At 36.9% G+C, this 20,694-nt stretch overlaps 1 protein-coding gene across 1 annotated transcript; it reads right to left on the bottom strand.

The window, feature by feature from the left end:
- Positions 1-13,477: 13,477 nt before the first annotated feature.
- Positions 13,478-14,388, bottom strand: LOC111986342 (uncharacterized). Its single transcript, XM_024017972.1, has 2 exons — positions 14,308-14,388; positions 13,478-14,224 (listed from the first exon to the last, which is right to left on the bottom strand). Exons 1-2 carry the CDS (start codon positions 14,386-14,388, stop codon positions 13,478-13,480), a joined length of 828 nt encoding a protein of 275 aa, XP_023873740.1.
- Positions 14,389-20,694: the final 6,306 nt, after the last annotated feature.

The following is a 20,694-nucleotide window of genomic DNA, read 5'->3' as shown; positions in this document are numbered from 1 at the left end:
ATCAAATGATGACACGTGGTCTTCGTCTCGAAAAAATGAATCGACGAGACGGACCACCATTTAGGTTATAACATGTGGCACATCTAATTGTTGAAAGGAGCTCGTCTGTTCAGAGAACTATATCACTATATTTTCCTGGACGACCCATGGACAAGGGGGCAACTGATGGTGTAAAGAAAATGCGCTTAGTTTTGTCTTATCCATATAGGCCGTCCATGACAAAGTGTAAAGTAGGGAATGAGGGGCTCTTGCAGTCGTTCCTCTTTTACTCATCCTCTTGCACTCGTCCCTTGTTTACTCATCCACTGGGGACTGGTACCAGCAGCGAATCTCGTCCGCCGTTAGTAATGGACAGACGAGGTTTATGAACTTTAGGCTCTGATGACTTAAACTCTTCCAAAAGCCAAGAGTTACGTCGTTGTGAACCGAGCCTTCTATTAACTATTGAACACAAGTCTTGATGAGGTAACTTCCACGACAGTTATGGAAGTTATCTCTGAATCCTCCAAACTCTACAATGGTAGGAAGAATAACTACCTTAGACAGACACTATATAAAGGCTCTTCTACGTAAAGGTAAAAAAGAGAGACATTTTTTTCTAGAAAAACAGTAAAGTCTTAGAAGTGTTTTCTTTTCTACTTCAACCCACTGACTTTACCATCGGAGGATTCAAGACCGGCCACCACCGGTCTTCTCTGATCTTCTTTGATTTTTCAGGACTTACCCTTCAAGATCATCGACGCCCGGAGACTTTCAGCCCACTGATTTCCAAGGATTCATCAAAACTCATTATATTTTGTAGAATAGATTAGGTGATTACGTTGGTTGTCATTACTCATTAGGATGTTATTTTCTCATTAGCCAATTGTTTTGGCTATTTTAATTCTAATTATTTTGGATGTAATCCATATCATGGCTGTATTTTATACGGAAAAGTGTAGAAATAAAGATCATTCGAAAAATTAAACCAACGCTATGTCTTTTCTCTCATTAAGGAGATTAGACATCTCAAATTGACTAAAATCCTCTGTTCTTTTCGATTGCTAAGGAAATTTTGCATGCAGGTTACTCATATGCAGTCAACAAATAATTTTGATAGAGTAGGTACAGTACTTTGTCCTAATTTATTGTTGGTAAATGTATGATATAACACATAAAGTTGTTAATATAAGCATTTTTTTATATTCATTTCTTATATCCACTATTGGCTACAACCTGCTAAATCTTCTAATTGTTGATGTATGCTACAAGATCTCATGTTACTTCATTGATAGATAGGATTTTATTTTTAGAGAATTTATGTATTTCATTTGGTATAAGTTTGGGCTTTAAGTTTTCCCCAAAAAAAAGTGGATTTAAAACTGTTCTCTTTCTTTGAATTTGTTTTCAATACTATCGGATTTTTTGGTAATTGTATTGTCAAAGCTATTCATATGTTTTTGTATTTTAATCTGCAATTACCAATACTATTTAGTGCCTATGATTATGATTGATGATAAGTTAGAATTAAAGCCTTTTAATTTTGAATGTAAAAGTCTAACTTTATATAGGTTCTCAAAAAATATAATTGGGAAACTTTTTTACAACAATGGAGAGGGGAATTTGAACCATGTTTATCCTATAAATTAAAGCAACAACCTTATGCAATAAACATATAAATATAATACATTTTGGCTAAATTTTGATGTGTTTTGGGATGATACAATTATGTAATTTGATTTATGTTATCAAGATGTAATCTACAAATTTTCATTGAAATTTTATTCATAATGTTCTACTCATACCAAAAGAATATGTTCTGCAAATTGCAAAGGCAAATATTAATGTGGAGAAGGTTTTCTTTTCAAAAGCAAAGGATATTAAATGAAGGCTTGCTGATACTAATTCCAAGATTGAGGTATGTGCGCATTAATAACTTACTCCATCAGTAATTTGACAATTTCAAGCACACTTTGCAATTTGGTGTTGGTATATAGTGTGTCATATAGTGTTTTTTTTTTTTTTTTTTTGAGAAATAATTACAACATGCTGCTAACCTCGCAGCTCGAACACTTTTCTCCCTAGACCCTCAAGTACTTTGTAAATGGGGATTTGCCAATTCAACTACAAGGCCTTTGGCTAGTGTGTCATATAGTTAGATGAATATCCTACATTAAACTTAGAATTTTTCAAAATTTACCCAACATTAATATCTAATTATGAAATTCTATTAAATGAACATGTCCTAAATGGATTATATAGTTATTTTGTAATCCATTCTAAATTTTGAAACAGTCCATATTTAAAATAAATAAAAAACAATTTAACATACTTATCACTGCGTAGGTGTTCAGTAAAGGCCTCTAATAGGTAAATTGATTTCTTATTCTTATATGATTTATCTTCTCTAGTGTTGGAGCTTAAATACTCTAAAACATTGAAAGAGAAAATCAAGTAACTTATGTAGTAGGTGATTGATGGAAGATGTGATTTGCAAATTGTCCCACTGTCTACATTTATGAATGTTGAGAAAGAAGACATTTGAGGTCTTCTGCTTAGGCAATTGTACTATCCCATGCTGTTTTAAGAGCCATAATTTAAGAAAAAAGTTTCATGAAAGTTTCATTTCATATTTGTTATACAAATTCCTTATTTAAAGCATTAACATTTTTATTTTATGTTTTAGTGTCAATTAAAGTGTCCTTTATATATATATATATATATATAATATAATCTACGTTTTATTTGTCTACTTAAATAAGGAAAACAGTTTATTCATTTTTATTATTATTTTCTTTTATGGTAGTAGGTAGACACCTTACAATTGGTAAACAACTGAACATACATATACATTACCCTTATCAATTTTAGTATCTTCTACTTGGGTTTTTACCAAATTTTTCTTTTTTTTTACTCTCTGATCTTCCATGGAAATTTGGCAACACCTTATTAAAAGATAAGAAAAATACGATTATATTCTAATAGATACTTTACTATGTTTTTTTTATTGGATTTTGTTTTTAAGTAAAATTTTGATTTAGAAATTTTTATTAGACATGTTTAAAGGAAAAAGAAATGATAAGAGCTACCTAATGCTCATTCACATGTTCTAGATTTTAGATGGTAGAATTAATTTTGCATTTGTATGTGATCTTCATTTGGAATCGATTTAACATTAACAATTTGTTCTAAATCTTCTGATATGTCCAAGTATGCAAAAATATCCTCAATGGCTTGGTTGCTTACAATATTAGAACCATAAAGACTTTTAGCAGAGAAAGCATGAAGTCCATAAACAAATGGTTAAACTATTTGACTTTTGGTTTATTTTAGGATTATAAATGTTATTTTGAGCTATGAATCTAAATTTTTATGATGTTATGAAGAAAGGTTTTTGTTTTTCTTCTGCTGTAAGTTTAATTTTTTACCGTTATTCAAATTATGTTAATATATATTATTATGATGAAGTATTATTTACTTTTGATGATGTTATACTTATATAAAAAGAGAAGTGTACTTTTGATGATGCTATAAACAAACAACTAGCACAATTATAAAAATCCCATGCATTTGCATAGGTAATAAGCTAGCTATATATAAAAGCAGACACCATTAAGAAGGTGTTGCCACGTTAGGAAAAAAGATTATCTAAAATTTTGACATGTTTAAATTAAAAAGCGATAAATTATGTTGTCTGATATTACTATACATTGTTTAAAATCCTGTCGTTATAAATAACCCAAAAAAAAAAAAAAACCAGTTAAAAGTAAAGGATACACGGAAATAGAAATTGAGAGCCAGTGAAAGACAGAGAGAGGCGACGAGGAAACGGGGAAAGAAGTAGAGAGGTGATGAAATAGAGGATGAGGCCTAGGACACGGTGAAAGAAACAGAGAATGGCGAAGAACTCTATCGATTCTGCAACATTTACGATTTAATCCAACCAAAATCCTGATCATTACAACATTTGAAAGCCTGATTTACACAAAACCCAAAACCTACCCTCTCCCGATAAACCTTTTCTTCTTCATTGTCGCTTCCTCCGCGTTGAAGCTATTTTCTCCGCCTCTCTCAATTCTCAAAACCCCTAAACCGTAGCCCATCGCCGTTCTCTCACTCCTTCAGCATTCCACCAACGTCATATACCGTTTAGAACAACTATCAAAAGACACCCCTACGATTCATTAAAAAACAATCAAAACCAATCGTTTTGCCATTTTTTTTCTACTGTTTGGAGGAGAATGAAAAAAAAAAAAAATCTCACGCAGGGGAAGATAAAGAGAGGCCGAAACCACTATCGGTGAGTTTTTATCTTTGATTTAAGTTTGTTTATTAATTATGATTAGGTTTTGATATTTTGTTTGGATTGGTTTCCATTTTGGTATTCAAATTAAGTTTTTCTCTTCACTTTTCAGTTTGAAATTTTGATCAGGCTTTGATATTTCCTTAATCTACATCCTATAAAGAATTATATGATGAATTCCAAGAATAGGCATGAGTAAGTTGAGTTCATTCTCACCAGTGCTTTTCCTATTTGAATATCTATATTTAAAATTTTTCCTTCCTGCTGAATTGTCTAGGGTTTTCCTTTGATCCCTATTGAAGGATAGATGGGTTTATTCTCTGCCTTTGGATATTTTGTCTCAAATTATCTTCTATGTATTTTGGTTTGGGTAACATCAGGGATTTTCGCTCTTGGGTAACTTTAGGGATTTTCACCTTTGCTGTTTTTAAATTTGACACTTTACAGTGAAGGATAATTTATAATTTTTTTCTAAGTGAAAGTATGGTTTCCTGGATTATTTGCTATGTTTTTGAATTAGGGATTTTCACTCTTGATTTAAATAGTTAACTTTCACCTTTGCTGATTTTAAATTTGATAGTTTATGGTCTCTGTATTTTGGTTTGGGTTAGATTAGGGATTTTCATTCCTAATTTTAATAGTCATCTTTCTCCTTTTGCTGCTTTTAAATTTCACAGTTTATAGTGTAAGGATAATTTATAATTTTTTTTAGAGTGAAATTATGGTTTCCTGGATTATTTGCTATGTTTTTTGAAGTAGAAATAAACAAATAAATAACCAAGAATACTGTGTTATTGAATTTTAAGGGATTATTTCCTAAATATGGTTGTATGGTTTACTCTTTAATTCATAGATTCGAATTTTGTTGAATTGTTGAACTACCTTTTATACGGAAACACACTTCCACATATTTACAATATCCATACCATTTACAATATTTACTTTAGCTTCTTCTGTTGTCTCTCTTTCATCTTTCTCTCCTATAATTTGAAAAATCTTCTGACCCTATCATTTTGTTGAAATATAGGTTTGCTTACTTCTCTGCCAAGCACAACACTTGGGTAATTTACAAGAAGAGTTGCTAGAACAAACTGATAGGTAATGACAACTTGATTTTCTCTTTGTCTATCAGATACTTTGTATTAGCTTTTGCCCATTAGTGCATTTGTGTTTGAATTGGCTTTGATTTGCATATTTTAGCCAGCTTTCTCTTCAAAAAAAATAAATATTTGCATTCAATTGATTCTTATACTGTATTCAAGTAACCTGTCAAACTGTTATTTTCTCTTTTAAAAATAATTGTCACCAACCTTATTAGGTTTTTTGATTTGTTCTAACTGCATAAGCTGCTTGCGATTCTCTTTCATTAGTTTATAGCATTAAAAGCTCCACAATAGAAGATCTATCTATATGGGAACAAAAGAAGACAAATCAAATGAGTACTCAAAAAATAAAACAAATCAATTCTGCTCTTCTTTCTTTTTCTTATTAAAGATACATAATTAGTCATAGAGCGAAAGATTTAATATTATTCCTAGAGCTGTGAATCAGTGTATGTTTCTAGAAAAACCTTTCATTTTATACATTGGAATTTGACATTGCTGTGTTGTTTTCATTTCGGTGTGAGTATTGGTTTGCGGTGTGATGACAAAGTGAGAGGGAGTGTGAATTTAAGCTACCATAGGTAAAGTTCCCCCCCCCCCTCTTTCTTTCTTAGATCTGGTTATGAAATATGAATTAGTTTTGAGTAATTTGGTTGGATTGATTTTTATTTAGGTATTTGGGTTAAACATTAGGTTTTGATCTAATTTTTTCGTCTCTCTAAATCTATCTTTCTAGATTTAATTTACAATAAGCCTATTAAATTATATTTTCTTTTGTTATGTTTTATAGATTACTACAATTAAAAAAAAAAAAAAAAGTTTGGGATTTCACTATAAAGAAATGGAATGCTTACTAGGTTTCCCATGACTTATTCTCCAACAGGTAAAAGTTTGTCCCAAATGAGTATTGTTGCATTTTGCTGTTTGAGTGAAATAATTAATTATTGAATTTGTGTATTTATTTATTTATTTTTTTACATATTCTGGAGTATTTTCATAAAACCCAATTTACGGATTTGTAAATTTCAATGCTATTTAATAAGAATAGAAAGTAGTTTGTTCCTCTTAATATTCCTGAAGTTTCTTTGTTTTCTTTTTTGGTGCTTGATCAGTATTTTTTTTTCCCCTAAAACAGAATTAAATTCTTCTTTCATAAGAGACACCTAGAGAGCTGTTATTGATTTTTGTGGTTGGTTGGAGTACTTGGTAGACCCCATTTGAATTTTTTTTTTTAACCAATATACTTAATTAGTTCTTTTTCCCCCCTTATATTTGATGCTTCTTTACACAACTTATTGTATGTCGTCATTTTTGTTAATCCTCCCTATCCTGTATATAGTTTGAAAAGATCAGAAAGTTCTTGATATAACAAGTTTAATGGTCTAGTAACATGGTGCTTACCTATCTTCTTGCCAATTTTTTTTTCTTTACCTCCTTGCTTAGTATCATTGAAATCTGCTTCTTTCTTATGCTGATAATCTCTTCTATTTTCCTGTATTGTAGGGACAAGTCAATTAGGAACAATGGGCATTTTGTTCTTTGAAACTTATTTCTCTGCATCTTGCCATCCTATATCTATTGTAAGCTTTTTTGTAGTAGGCATTATTCTTTTGATGGACAATTTTTACTTGAGCATAATTTGGTTTTAATGCTCATATGAGAAATTTGTAATTTGCAAATTTTATTAAATAGCTTACTTGCTGCAAGTATTTTGATCTTTGCTAATTTCTATGTTTTATGTCATACTATTTTCAATCCTAATGCAATTTTCAATCTAAACTTAGTTGTTGATACTGCCATCTCTAAATTGCCTTCGTCTTCAACCTCATGACCTTTACATGCTCTTTTCGAGTCCTGTTCTCTCAAAGTAAGCCATTTGAAGGGATATAGAAAAAGGTTCCAGTTCCCTAAAGGAACTTCTGTCCGATTACTCCTTTTAGGTGAAAAGGCTTGTGATTTCACCCATGGCGAAGTGTGTTTTTATAAGGCTGACTTCCTGTGTGGTCTTCGTTTTCCTGTCCATCCCTTCATTATGCAAGTGTTGGACGAGTTTCAAATCGCTCTAGGACAACTTGTTCCTAATGCTTGGAGGACGATTATCAGTTGTATGTCTATTTGGTTGTATGCTTGTGACGGGGAAATGATAACCCTGAACGAGTTTCTGTACTTATACCATTTGAAAGCTTCAAACCACTATGGCTATTTTGAACTCTTGTCGTAGGAAAGGAAGTCTAGAGTAGTTAGAGGTTTTCCCTCTTCTTTCCGTGATTGGAAATCATGGTATTTCTTTGTCTCAGGTAAGGGTTGAGAAACTCTGTCTGATAACTTCTAGGGAGAAATCCCTAGATTACTGTGAAAATGGGAAATTCCTGCCCTTGGTGCGTATCTCCGTCATTCTTCTTTGTTTCTTTTCAATGTTTAGGTCTTCTGTCTGGCGATGATTTATTTTTATATATATAGCACTTGATCGACCAGACTTAGAAGACCAGTACCATCATCATGTTCACGCTGCGCTTGCTTACGCTCACGAAGTAGATGATTTTGACGAGTTTGTTAATCCTCGTCAGTTGTACGCTTGCTGCTTAGGTCCAGAACCTTCGACATACGTGTTGGATAAAATTCATCAAAAGGAAAAGAGTAAGATTCTGTCAATCTTTAATCTTTTCAATTTTGTCGATTTACCTTTGTCTGTGATCTGCTTGGCTCTGGTTGCCCTTTAACATTATTCTCAAACTGAAATGGCAACTAGGTAAAGTAAAGATAAATATGCCAATATTAAGAATTTGAAGAACGAACCTTTAGCCAAGTTGACATCTGACTCAAAGAAAAGGAAGTTTGGTGATGAAAAGGTTGATGCTATCCCTTCTTCAACTATTAATGTAGCCCCTCCTTCTCCAACCCCTTCACTAGAGGTAACTGTTGTGACCACCCCAAAAACTCGCCCTAAGGGGAAGAGCAAAATTGGGCAGAGTGTGTGGGATGATCCTGCTACCGCTTTGGGCCGTGCGCATAATGTCATCACAAATGACAAGTTGAAGAGTCTATCGTCTATCCCTTCTCATAAACTCGTCAGTCAACATATTCACAAATTGGTGCAGGTAAGCAGATTAGCTCTTTTAATGACACATTTTCTCTTCTTTTTTTTATTTTTTATTTTTTTTATTATTCCAAGTAGGTCCTTGGAGAATGGTTGTGCATCACCACAGACTATCTGAACATAGAAGAGAAGGTGGTGGTGTCTACATCAAAAGCAGAATCTATGGAGGTTAAGTGCTCCCAATTGAAGAAGGATTTAATCACAGTTATGAATGAGAGGAACGAGGCAAACCAGAAGATAAAGGAGTTAACTGAAGCCCTTTGTGTGGAGAAAGCTTTGGTTGTCTAGAAAGATGAAGAGATTCAGTCGGCTCTCTTGAAGACTGATGAAGAAAGGGTCAAAGTCATCAACAATTTCAAGGAGTCAGAAGAATTTTCAGATCTTCAATTCATACAGTACTTCAAGGGGTTTGAACTCTTGCGCAGGTGGGCAATGAAGCATCATAGTGCGGTAGTCAACTTTTCCAACTTAGACTTTGAGAAGATTGATACTAAGATTCTTGAGGACGAGTCTAAGGAGCTAGAGAAGGATTCGTCTAAGGAAATAGAGATGGACGAGTCTGGCATTCTGGAAAAGGATAAAGCAACTGAAGTCGAATCCCCCGCACCTCCTTCTTAGTTTATCATTACTTTCTCATTTTTCTCTTTTATTTGGAAAACAATGGTTACTCCCTTGTTTTGGGGATTTTTGATGACGAGTTTCCCTTCGGTTTTGGGGCCGTCTAATAGACAGCTTATGACTTTTGTGCTCTTGTTTGCTAAGGTTTTTCGTTTGTCTTCATCAATCTGACTTTTGATTGAATATTGAACTTTGCATCTTTCTAGCTACTTTTGATGAGGTATTTGTTTCTGTGCGTGTGGCTTTTATTGTTGTCTCGTCATTTTTCCTGACAGAACTTTTATCCTTAAGTTTGGATTTTGATCTCGCCATTCTTCTTGAAGGGGTTTTTATCCTTGTGATTTAAACTTATAGTTTTTATCACTTGAATTTGGATTTTAATCTCGTCATTTGGATTGACGAGATTTTTATCTTTGTGATTTAAACTTATAGTTTTTATCACTTAAATTTGGATTTTAATCTCGTCATCCGTATTGACGGGATTTTTATCCTTATGATTTAAACTTATAGTTTTTATCACTTAAGTTTGGATTTTAATCTCGTCATTCGTATTGACGGGATTTTTATCCTTGTGATTTAAACTTATAGTTTTTATCACTTAAGTTTGGATTTTAATCCCGTCATTCGTATTGACGGGATTTTTATCCTTGTGATTTAAACTTATATTTTTTATCACTATTTAGGATTTTTAACCTCGTCATTAGCTCTGACAGAGGTTTCTATCTTTTCCTCTTCTTTTTGGTTTAAAGGAAGTTGTTTGCCTTGGGGCGTTTGTCATGATATACGATGAAAGTAGTTCTGAAAACATTTGATCCGTTTTATTCGTCCTTGCTTGTAAAGATGAGTTACAAGGACATAAAGTTATGGAAACACAAAAGTGCTACATGTAAAGTACTAAATAATAAATCAATACTGAATAGAAAACAAAATAAATGCTTAATGAAAAACTGATTTTTCATTTATCTGTATGTAAATAAATGAGATGTTCCGAATCCCGGAACTTATTAAGGTTGAATCTTCGTTCTCCTTACTGATGATACTTCTTGAGATGTTCTGCATTCCATGGACAAGGCAAAGGTTTTCCCTTCTCATCTTCTAAGTAGTAACTACCTTTTCTTGAGTAACGAACGACCTTGTATGGGCCTTCCCAGTTGGGGCCTAGTTTCCCGTCATTTGGATCCTTGGTGGCTTGTGAAACCTTCTGTAGAACCATGTCTCCTGGGTTGCACTGCTTCAGGTTGACTCTCTGGTTGTAGTACTTCATCATCCTCTCTTGGTACAGTGTCATTCTCTGTACAGCATCATCTTTGACTTCGAGTAAACAATCCAAGGCTAACTTGAGTCCTTCGTCATTTCTTTGCTCGTTATACCATGCTTTTCGAATGCTAGATATTCCAATCTCCACAAGGATCATTGCTTCAGTTCCAAAAGTCATCTTGAAAGGAGTCTCACTTGTTGGAGTCCTTACCGTTGTTCTGTATGCCCATAAAATTGCTGGGAGCTCATCAGGCCATGCCTCCTTTGCCCCCTCAAGTCGGGTTTTGATCAGTTTGAGCAAGGTCCGATTTGTGACTTTTGTTTGACCATTGGCCTAAGGATGACTAGGTGAGGAGTAATGGTTCTTTATCCCTAACTCTCTACAGAAGTCTCTGAACTTTCTGTTGTCAAACTATCGTCCGTTGTCAGAAATGATAATGTGAGGGATTCCAAATTGGCAAACAATATTCTTCCATACAAAGTGTTGTATCTTTGCCTCTGTTATAACTGCAAGAGGTTCTCCTTCTACCCACTTTGTAAAATAATCAATGGCAACGACTAGAAATTTTACCTGTTTCTTACCGCAAGGTAGGGGGCCTATTAGGTCGATTCCCTATATGGAGAATGGCCAAGGAGAAGTTATGCTTGTCAAATGCTCAGCTAGGACATGCTACACGTTCCCAAATCATTGGCATTTGTTGCATGTCTGGATGACTTGAGCTGCATCCTTCTGCATTGTTGGCCAAAAGTATCCTGCACGGACAACTTGACTGACGAGTGAATGTGGTTTGGAATGATTCCCACACACTCTTTCGTGGATTTCCCTTAGGACATATTCAGCATCTCTTGGGCTAAGGCACTTCAAGTAAGGTAGGGAGAATCCCCTTTTATATAGCTTGTCGTTTAAGATTGTAAACCTAGACGATCTGATCTTGACTTTACGAGCTTCGGCTGGGTCTGACAGAAGTTTTCTAGTCTTGATGTAAGTGACTATTGGATCCATCCAGCTTTCCCCTGACTACACACAACTTATTTCAAGCCCTTCGATACTTGGGAGATATTGTACTTCCAGTAGCAAATCTGGTCGTCCCTTGCTTGTATCTGATAATGCCAGCCTAGCAACCTCGTCTGCTTTAGAATTCTCTTCCCGGGGCACCCGGATAATCTTGACACCATCAAAGTTAGAAATTAACTGATTAGCCAAAGCCAAGTACCTCTTCATTCTGTCCTCCTTTGCTTTATATTCATTGTTCAGTTGTCCGCTCACAAGTTTTGAATCAGAGTTTAATATCAGGCTCCTTACTCTAAGAGCCCTTGCCACCCGCAAGCCCGTCAAGACTGCTTCATATTCTACTTCATTATTCGTCACAGGGAATTGGAGTCTCACTTCATACTTGATGACGTCGTTTTCTGGGAAGGACAGAATCACACCTACCTCACCTATGCCCGATGCTGATGATACATCCGTGTGTATCATCTAGTGTCCTGATTCTAGATCTTGCTCGGCTGTAGTGAATTTAGCAATGAAACCTGCCAGTGCTTAGGCCTTGATTGCTGTCTTAGGCCTGTAGTCAACGTTGAACTGGCTAAGTTCTACTGCCCATTGAACCATTCTTCCTGCTGCGTCCAGCCTGCCCATAGCCTTTCGCAGTGGCTGGTCTGTAATTACCAGTATGATGTGTGCTTGGAAGTAAGGACGGAGCTTCCTCGACGCAACAATCAAAGCAAAGGCTAGCTTTTCTATCCTGGGGTATTTTGCTTCTACCCCCTAGAAAGCTTGGCTTGTGTAGTAAACTGGTCTTTGAACTTGGACTTCTTCTCTGATAAGTGTCGAGCTCATTGCTGTTTCAGAGACGGCTAGGTACAAGAATAGGTCTTCCCCCTCGACGGACGGACTTAACAATGGTGGTTTGGATAAGTAACTTTTGAGAGCTTGGAAAGTTGCTTCACACTCGTCTGTCCAGTGGAAAGTCTGTTTCAAAGTCTTGAAGAATGGGAGACACTTGTCCGTCGCTCTGAATACAAACCTATTTAAGGCTGCTATACGTCCTGTCAACCTCTGAACTTCTTTCACACTCCTCGGTGATGTCATATCCAATATGGCTTTGACTTCTTCAGGGTTAGCCTCTATACCTCTCTGTGAGACCATAAAGCCCAAGAAATTACTAGATGATACCCCAAATACACACTTGGCTGGATTCAACCTCATTTGATACTTCCTTAATACATCAAAAGTTTCCCTGAGGTCGTCTAAATGTTGCTTAGCTTTTCTACTCTTTACTAGCATGTCGTCAGCGTAAACTTCCATATTTCTCCTGATCTGCTTGGAGAATATTTGGTTTACTAACCTTTGGTATGTAGCTTCTGCATTCTTCAGGCCAAAAGGCATGACTCTGTAACAATATAACCCCTGGTTGGTAACAAATGCAGTTTTCTCCTGGTCTTCCTCACTCATTCAGATTTGGTTATAGCCTGAAAACGCATCCATGAAAGTTAGTAACTTGTGGCCAGTCGTTGAGTCTACCAATTGATCAATCCTAGGGAGGGGAAAGCTGTCCTTAGGGCTTTCCACATGCGCCATTTCCCGTTGAACTTTTTCACCATGACGACGTTGGCCAACCACTCAGGATAATATACTTCCCTAATGAATCCAGCTGTCAAAAGCTTCTCTACTTCTTCCATAACTACTTTGTTCCATTCTGGGGCAAAAACTTGTCGTTTCTGCTGGACGGGCTTTTTGGCAAGGTCGACATTCAGCTTGTGCTCTATGACCTCATTTTCTATCCTCGGCATATCTTTGTGGGTCCAAGCAAAGACATCTAGATTTTGTTTGAGAAAATCCACAACTTTGCTCTTCAAAGCGATGCTAAGTCCTATCCCCACCTTTGTCACTTTCATAGTGTCCCTGTCTACTAGGTGCACTTCTTCTAGCTCTTAGGATGATTCTTTTGGTTCCTCTTCTACTACCCATGCATGGTTTTCTTTTCAAGCTAGGATTGCTTGGTAACACTCCTTAGCCAACAGTTGATCTCCACATATCTGACCTACCTCGTTTGGTGTCGGAAACTTCACTTTCAAGTAGTAAGTCAATGTCATTGCTTTGAGCCTGTTCAGTATGGGTCATCCCAAGATGACATTGTAGGATGACGGGCAATCAATGACTAAGAAGTCTGCTTGAATTATCACCTGCGCTGGGTATGTTCCAGCTGTAATGGATAACGTGACGATTCCCCTTGGATAAATTTTATCTCCGCTAAAACTGACCAATGGAGAATTAAAGGATCTAAGCCTCTTAGGATCCAATTTCAATTTTTGGTAGGCCGTCATATACATTATATCTGCCAAGCTTCCATTATCCACTAGCACCCTCCTCGTAGCAAATCCTTCCACCTCTAAAATGATGACGAGTGGATCATCATAAGGTTGCTTTATTCCACTTGCATCCCACTTAGAAAATGTGATGTCGTCATCATATGACCGACGATACTTCTGGGACGGATGTTTCATATGAACATTGTTAACCTGTCTGTAGTACGTCGTCTTCAAAGACTTGTATGAGCCTCCTAATACTGGCCTTCCAATTGTTGTCCGTATTTCTCCCATGACTTGCTTTGGATGATCTCGTCTATCGTCCTTTACATCGTCCTGATTTTTATCCTCTGCACTTGGCCGAGGTTGATGGTCCCTTTTAACGAACTTTTGAAGCTTTCCACGCTGGATCAATTCCTCTATTTGTTCTTTCAGATCACAGCATTCATCAGTATAATGACCGTGATCCTTATGAAAACGACAATACTTCTTTGGGTCACATTTCCTTAAAGACGTGCTTAGCGACTTAGGCCACTTCGACCCTGGCTCGTCCTTTATCTGCATCAGGATTTTTTCTATAGGCATAACCAAGGAGTGAAATTCGTCATTTTCCTCAAGGCGTCCAAACTACTCTTACCGACCTCTGTCTCTGAATACGTGTCCTTGCGATCTCTTTTCTTACCATGAGACTCATTGGTCTCGTCCTTTTTCCGTTTTCCCATTAAGCCTTGGCCGTAAAGGCATCTTCCCCAGTCATATACTTCTGGGCTTTGACTAGCAGATCCGTCATGGAGGTTGGTGGTGTTTTACCCAATGAAAAGATAAAGTCGGGATTATTGAGCCCTACTTGGAAGGTCGTTATGATGACCTGATTGTCAGCTTCGTCGATCTCTAATACTGCCTTATTGAACTGCTTCACATAATCCCTCAAACTCTCCCCTTCTTATTGTCTTACTGTTAGCAAGTAAGAGGTTGGCCTTTTGTGCCGCTGTCCACAATGAAATGGTGAACGAAGGAGTCACTAAGTTGCTCGAAATTCTCGAAGGAAGACACTGGAAACTTGCTAAACCAAACTCTTTTGGCCCCTCTAAGGGTGGCAGGGAACAACCTACAGATAACCTCATCCGAGGTTTGCTACAGGTTCATGATGGTTTTGAAGGCTCCTATATTGTCGAGGGGGTCCTTTGTACCATCATAGAACTCTAGTTACGGCAAACAAAATTTTGGAGGCAGGGGGCATTCCAAGACACTAGGCGTAAAGGGCAAGTCTGTCCATTTTCAGCATACCATCCAAGTTCATTGCCGTCTTTCCTTTCATGGCATTTTTCACTTCAACAAGCTCTTTCCTTAGATTTTGCATCAAACTGTCATTGCCAGGTATAGACTGTCCAGTGTACTCTGTCACATCCTTTCCCTTGCTATTCGCAAGGCTGCTGGCTTCTTTGTCATGCCTGCTTCGACTTTGCTGAAGAAGTGAAGTGTTGCTTCCCTCTGGATGGGCTCGTTGTTTCAGTTCTTCATTTTGCTTCATTAACTCCTGCACATTTGCTGTCAAAGCCAGGATTTGTTGAGCCATCACCATAGGATCTGGAGGTGTTACTACTTCGTTGTCCATCTCTAGACTGGAACTTTATCAATAGGAACACGATGGTCGATCCCTACAAACGGCGCCAAACTGATGAAACTAGAAATGTGCCTCGTCAGTATGCTCCTCGTCAGTGAGATGGACGACCTCCAGGTCCTATTGTCAACACAAGAAGAAAGCAAAAGGGGTACCTTCATCAGCGTGAGACCAACTGGGAATACTCCGATGCTTAAGTCAGATTACACAATCCCAAGCTTAACTTGCTCACAGTTCACTTTTCTCTGGTGTTTTGTTGCTTACCCCTTTCATTCGCTCCAGGCTCGCCTTTTATATCCTTCTCTAGGTAGGTGCAGTTATGTTCGTTAAACGCTGGGTCGAACGTTTCTCTCCTGACCATTGCATTTAATGGGCAATGATAGTCTCAGTTAAGGCATAATGGACAACCGTTGCGCCACTTCTGTTCTTGTAACTATCCTTGGCATAGTTATGGAAGGCCAGCTATCCGGCTGGTGTTCAGCTGTGCTATTAATGCACATATGCCTTGCCAATTGTGACGACGGGGTCTTGCCCCTATGTTCGTCTCTACAAGGATGCAGAATAGATCGTTATTACTATAGACGATCAATCGCAGGTATCCATCAGGGCTGATTCTTTGCATGGCCAAGACAACTCAAGAAGAGTGCCAAAGGAAATTCAAGGTAAAGGAGAAAATGAGGGACACCTCATTGGAGACGTTATGGAGATGTTGAAGAACATTTCATCATGTCTTGCTAGCTTCACCCTAAGGTTTGAGAGTTATGTTAGTCGTACCCCTCCATCTTGGGATCTCACCCAAAACATTTGTACAGTGTGGGTGAAGAAGGGTACTCATGCATGATCACTCACTATGCCCATGCATTAATACTTCAACGTATTAGGGTTATAGTTTCATGCATCATGACATATGCAATCTTCTTGTGTCATTGCTTCCATTCTAAGCATGTTTTTTTTCAAGTCTTTGTTTGTGGTTTCGTGTTCTTGATGATCTTACTTAGGTTTTTTTTTTTTTTTTTTTTTTTGAGTGTGCTGAAAAATCTAAAAACCCATAAAAAGTGAAAAATCTCAAAAAGTTTGATCGCTTGTGTTGTGTATATCACATGTGAGTTTAGCCTAGTACCTCCGTACTAATGACATAGTGCATTTACGAGCTTAGCTTGTTATGTATGCACAGTTTCTAAGTGTGAGCAATATCTAGAAATTTACGTTTGATTTTTGTAAATAAATTTTCAAACTTGTAATGAATGATTGGTCAATAGTCTTGCTTGATCTTGATACATGCGTAGACTTGTGCCTATATATCTCAAAAAGCCTTGCTTCGAAAACTAGTTTGACTAGGAAAAAGTGGAGCAATTTGTATTAAAATTTATGGTGCCTAAACCAAAGGCTTATTTGTCAAAAATACATCAAAAAGTTCATGGCATCGTTTCTCAAGAATTTGAGTTGTATTTGATCAAAAGTATGAAGAATGGAAGCCAAATAAAAAGCTTTCAATCATTTGTAAACACATTAGTGAGGGGTCATATATGTTCATTTCCACAAGTGAGATAGGTCACTTAACTTTGTACTAGTTATATATGACTTGATTGAATTGATCATTGAAGCTTCATACTAGACAATGGGCTAGTTCAAACTTGATCCACACACACATCACACAAGTCTAATGTTCAATGAATACTTATTCCATTTGTGTGATTGTACGTGTTCAAATGTGATGTGGATACTCAATTGCTTGTTGATCAAATCCAAAATGATTTTTGAGTATTTTATATGTTTTTGAAAGTGTTTTTTATGTATTTTGTGTGTTTAGAGTTCTTTCCAAACAGTCTATTTCATTTTTGTTGAAAAACTCTTTTAGAGGCATTTTCGTGAGTAAGTCACGACTAAGAACCTACCCACGAAATTGAGGAAGCCAATTTCAGTATTTTCTAAAATTCAAATAGAGAGTTTCACGACTGCTTTGCAAGTAAGAGCTACCCGTGAAATCTATCAAGGCTCTCATTGGCCATTTCACAAGTAATTTCGCGAGAAGCTTACATGCGAAATGAAATGAGTGGTTTTGTAGTTTTTAAGCCAAACAGTGATAGTTTTTCAAAAACTTTTGTTTTGCATCCTCCATACCTCTCTCAACCCAAAACACTTTTTCTCTCAAAATCTCACCCAAAACTCCAGCTCAATCGCTCCTAAGACTCATCTAAGGTATGTTTTAACACTTGTTTTACATGTTAGTGGTTTCCATGCACTCTAAGTGTTTGATGAAATGCCAAAATGGCATTTTCTCATTGTTTTGGACTCCGATGAGTACCAAATTTTGGGGATTACTATGTTTTTACATTCTTAACATGTTTTAAACATTGGTTATATGTTTCACACATTTTACCCCATGAGTACTTTGTTATGCATTGCTCATGCATCTCACATGCACACCATATGATGCACACACTTGATCACTCATATTGTTTTGCATTTCTCTCATGCTAGATAAGTATTGTTACATGTTTAGCACTTAAAAAATGATCTTGTAACTTTGTTTGTTTGTTTTTATGTTCTTTTTAGGACTTTTGTTCATTTTTATGGATTAACTTGTATCTAATCAAGTTTGTTTTCTTGTTTGTATTTGATGTTGTTTGTTTGTGTGACTGTTCTTTTTGCAGATGTATCATCGTTCCTCTCGCAGTAAAGAACAAGTGATTAACCTCACATCATTCCCTATATCAAATAGGACCTGACATTCATCCGATGACTTTGACAACAAGAGATTCAAGACTCTCTTGGATTTTCAGTCCTTTTCCAACAACTTTGAGAGTGCACCTACTATGGTGGAAAGGGTTTTACAGTTTGACACCCTAGGATCCACTTTTATCCCTAAGATATTTGTGGATAAAGATTGGATAAACCTGTTCGGAAACTTTGAGAATCCCATTGACAAATTGGTCAAAGAGTTCTACTCGAACACTTGGTTCACCGAAGCTGAACTGAAGTGTTGGGTTAGAGGAAAGGATTTTATCATGACTCCAAATTATCTTGCGAAGATTCTTCTCATCCATAGTCTGGCGAATGTGGACATTACACCATATGATGACAGATTAGCTCCAATGACAGTAATCCTTGACATTCTAGGAGCTGATCATGAGGTCTCCTTTAAAGGCACTTCCATTGGTACTGCAAAGTTTGGACCGAAATTGAAGACTCTCACAATGATCATGTTTTCCAACCTATATCCTCTATCCAACACTAGTTTCATCAATATTGGAAGATCACAATTTTTGTGTGATCAGATCAAAGGAGCTCAAATTGACATTTGTGCTCACATATTTCAAACCATGGGGGAATGGCAGGACAATTAGCTACACGAATGTGTCTTCCTTTCTACAGTCTTATCATGAAAATCATGGTTCTTAAAGGTGTTCATCCACTAAAAGAAGGAACTATCTTGCTTTGTCAACGACTAATATCCATGATGTCACTCCAAATGAGCAATAGTCACTGTTTTGCTGAAAGGGCAAAGAAAAGTCACTCCAAAACTCCAAAGAGGGACTCCTCCTAACATGCCACTCCTTCCAAACATCGATCACCTACTCCCACTATCCCAAGGCATCTTGAGACTGCATTTTCTCACACTTCGAAGCCGCAGTCTACTAGCACTCAGCTGGGACCATCTAGTTCTCATTCCAATAACTTGACAACCTTGGTTAAGGGTTGGCATGAGCGTATTTTTGGTCTTTCTTACCAACAACCAGGTTCGGATTCGTCTAACAACCATTGAGACACAGTTGGATGAAAGATTTCTCAATAGTGATCTTTTAAGGAGAGACTAGAACTAGCCCCACTCTAGATCCCTTTGATTTGCTGCACCATCAACATATACCCTCCAAGATAAAGGCTCCTATAAGGAGACTATGTCAACTGATTTTTTATCCATGCCTTGCCTCTCTACCTTTTCTTCCAATGGAGATTCAGTGAACTCGGCCACCAAATTTACGAGGACCTAGCCCTTGATAGAGGTGCGAGGCATATACTTGATGTCAAAACCCCTAGTATTGTACCTCATTTGGTAATCCTCCCTGCGAAAGCAGCACTTCGAAGTGGAAGTTGGGCTAGAACAACAACTGTATGGGATTGGAAGTAATTAGGGAGCTTGCGTGTAGCATGTACTACTGCCAAAATGGCATTTTCCAATGGTAGATAACGAACCTCTACTTCATGCAATGACTTGCTTACATAGTAAACTGGCATCTGCACACCATTGTCAATTTGCACCAACACTAAGCTTACAACATGAGAAGCCACAGCAATGTAGGCAAATAAGACTCATCCGCCTCCGGCCTGGACATGACAAGTGGGCAAGAAACAAATAAAGCTCAGATCCACCCTAGGAGCTTCGTAAGCACTCCACGCAAACACATCAATATTCCTTATGAGGAACTTTACTAGCTCTTCCTTTTCTTGAGCAGGCAGCTGAGTTTCGACCTGAAAAAACTTCTCTGAATCATCACCTACAACAATTTTCTCTAAATCCTCACATTTTGCCTCTTTAGCTGTCCCCTATATGGGTAACACCGAAGTCCCTAATTGCTATAAATCCCTATCAGTAAAGGCCAAGGACCTAGTTTTAGGCTAATGCATAATTGCGACCACCAAACATTGTCTAGCCATGAACTGGCTCCCAACTAGCTCCTCGATTTGGTTCATGAATGGATACTTCACTTTTAAATGAAGGGTGGAAGAAACAGCTCCTAGGGCATGGAGCCAAGGTCTTGCCACAATGGCTGTGTATGGAGAATAAGTATTCCACCACAATAAAATCCACCTCCACCACCTCTGAGCCGGCTTGTGCGGGTAGTCTAATCTGACCTTTTGGAATAACAACCTTCCCATCAAAGCCTAGCAAAGGTGAATCATAACTTGTCAAATCCTCTAGCTTCAAGTTTAGCCCCTTATATAAATCAGAATACATAGTCTCTACCCCACTACCCTGATCCACCAAGTTTGTTGGATTTCCTTTAACTTAGCATTGGCACTTTGGCATAATATATGGGGGTTTTCTATAAGATGGCCTCTTTATGCTCTTCTGAAATATAGTTTGGCACTTTTAGAAATTTTAGCTTAGAGTTACATGATTGAAGAATGAGGATTGGCAGAATTCTTATTGTTTTGCATAATAATGCAGGGTGGTATTGTTAGTGCACAAGGAGATGAGTTCTGGCATATGACTAAGCTGAATGAATTGTGAATGAATATTGTTAGTGGATTGGGAGTGTTTTATTTTATTTTATTTTATTTTTGAATTGTGAATGAATATTGTTGATTTATATGTGATAGATATTATTTAATTGTTTTTAATATTTGTAAGCATTATATACCGTGATGTTGATTATTGCTTTTGTGGTGGATTGTTGTGTTAGAG

This window comes from Quercus suber, unplaced genomic scaffold (assembly GCF_002906115.3).
Source record: "Quercus suber isolate HL8 unplaced genomic scaffold, Cork oak 2.0 scaffold_184, whole genome shotgun sequence".
Lineage (NCBI taxonomy): Eukaryota > Viridiplantae > Streptophyta > Magnoliopsida > Fagales > Fagaceae > Quercus > Quercus suber.
This window is presented reverse-complemented; position numbering and strand designations above follow the sequence as displayed.

Coding starts and splice junctions, on each gene's coding strand:
- LOC111986342 (XM_024017972.1), bottom strand. CDS start 14,388: ATGGGAAAACGGAAAAAGGACGAGACCAATGAGTCTCATGGTAAGAAA. Junction 14,225..14,307: donor ACACGTATTCAGAGACAGAG/GTCGGTAAGAGT, acceptor ATCCTGATGCAG/ATAAAGGACGAGCCAGGGTC.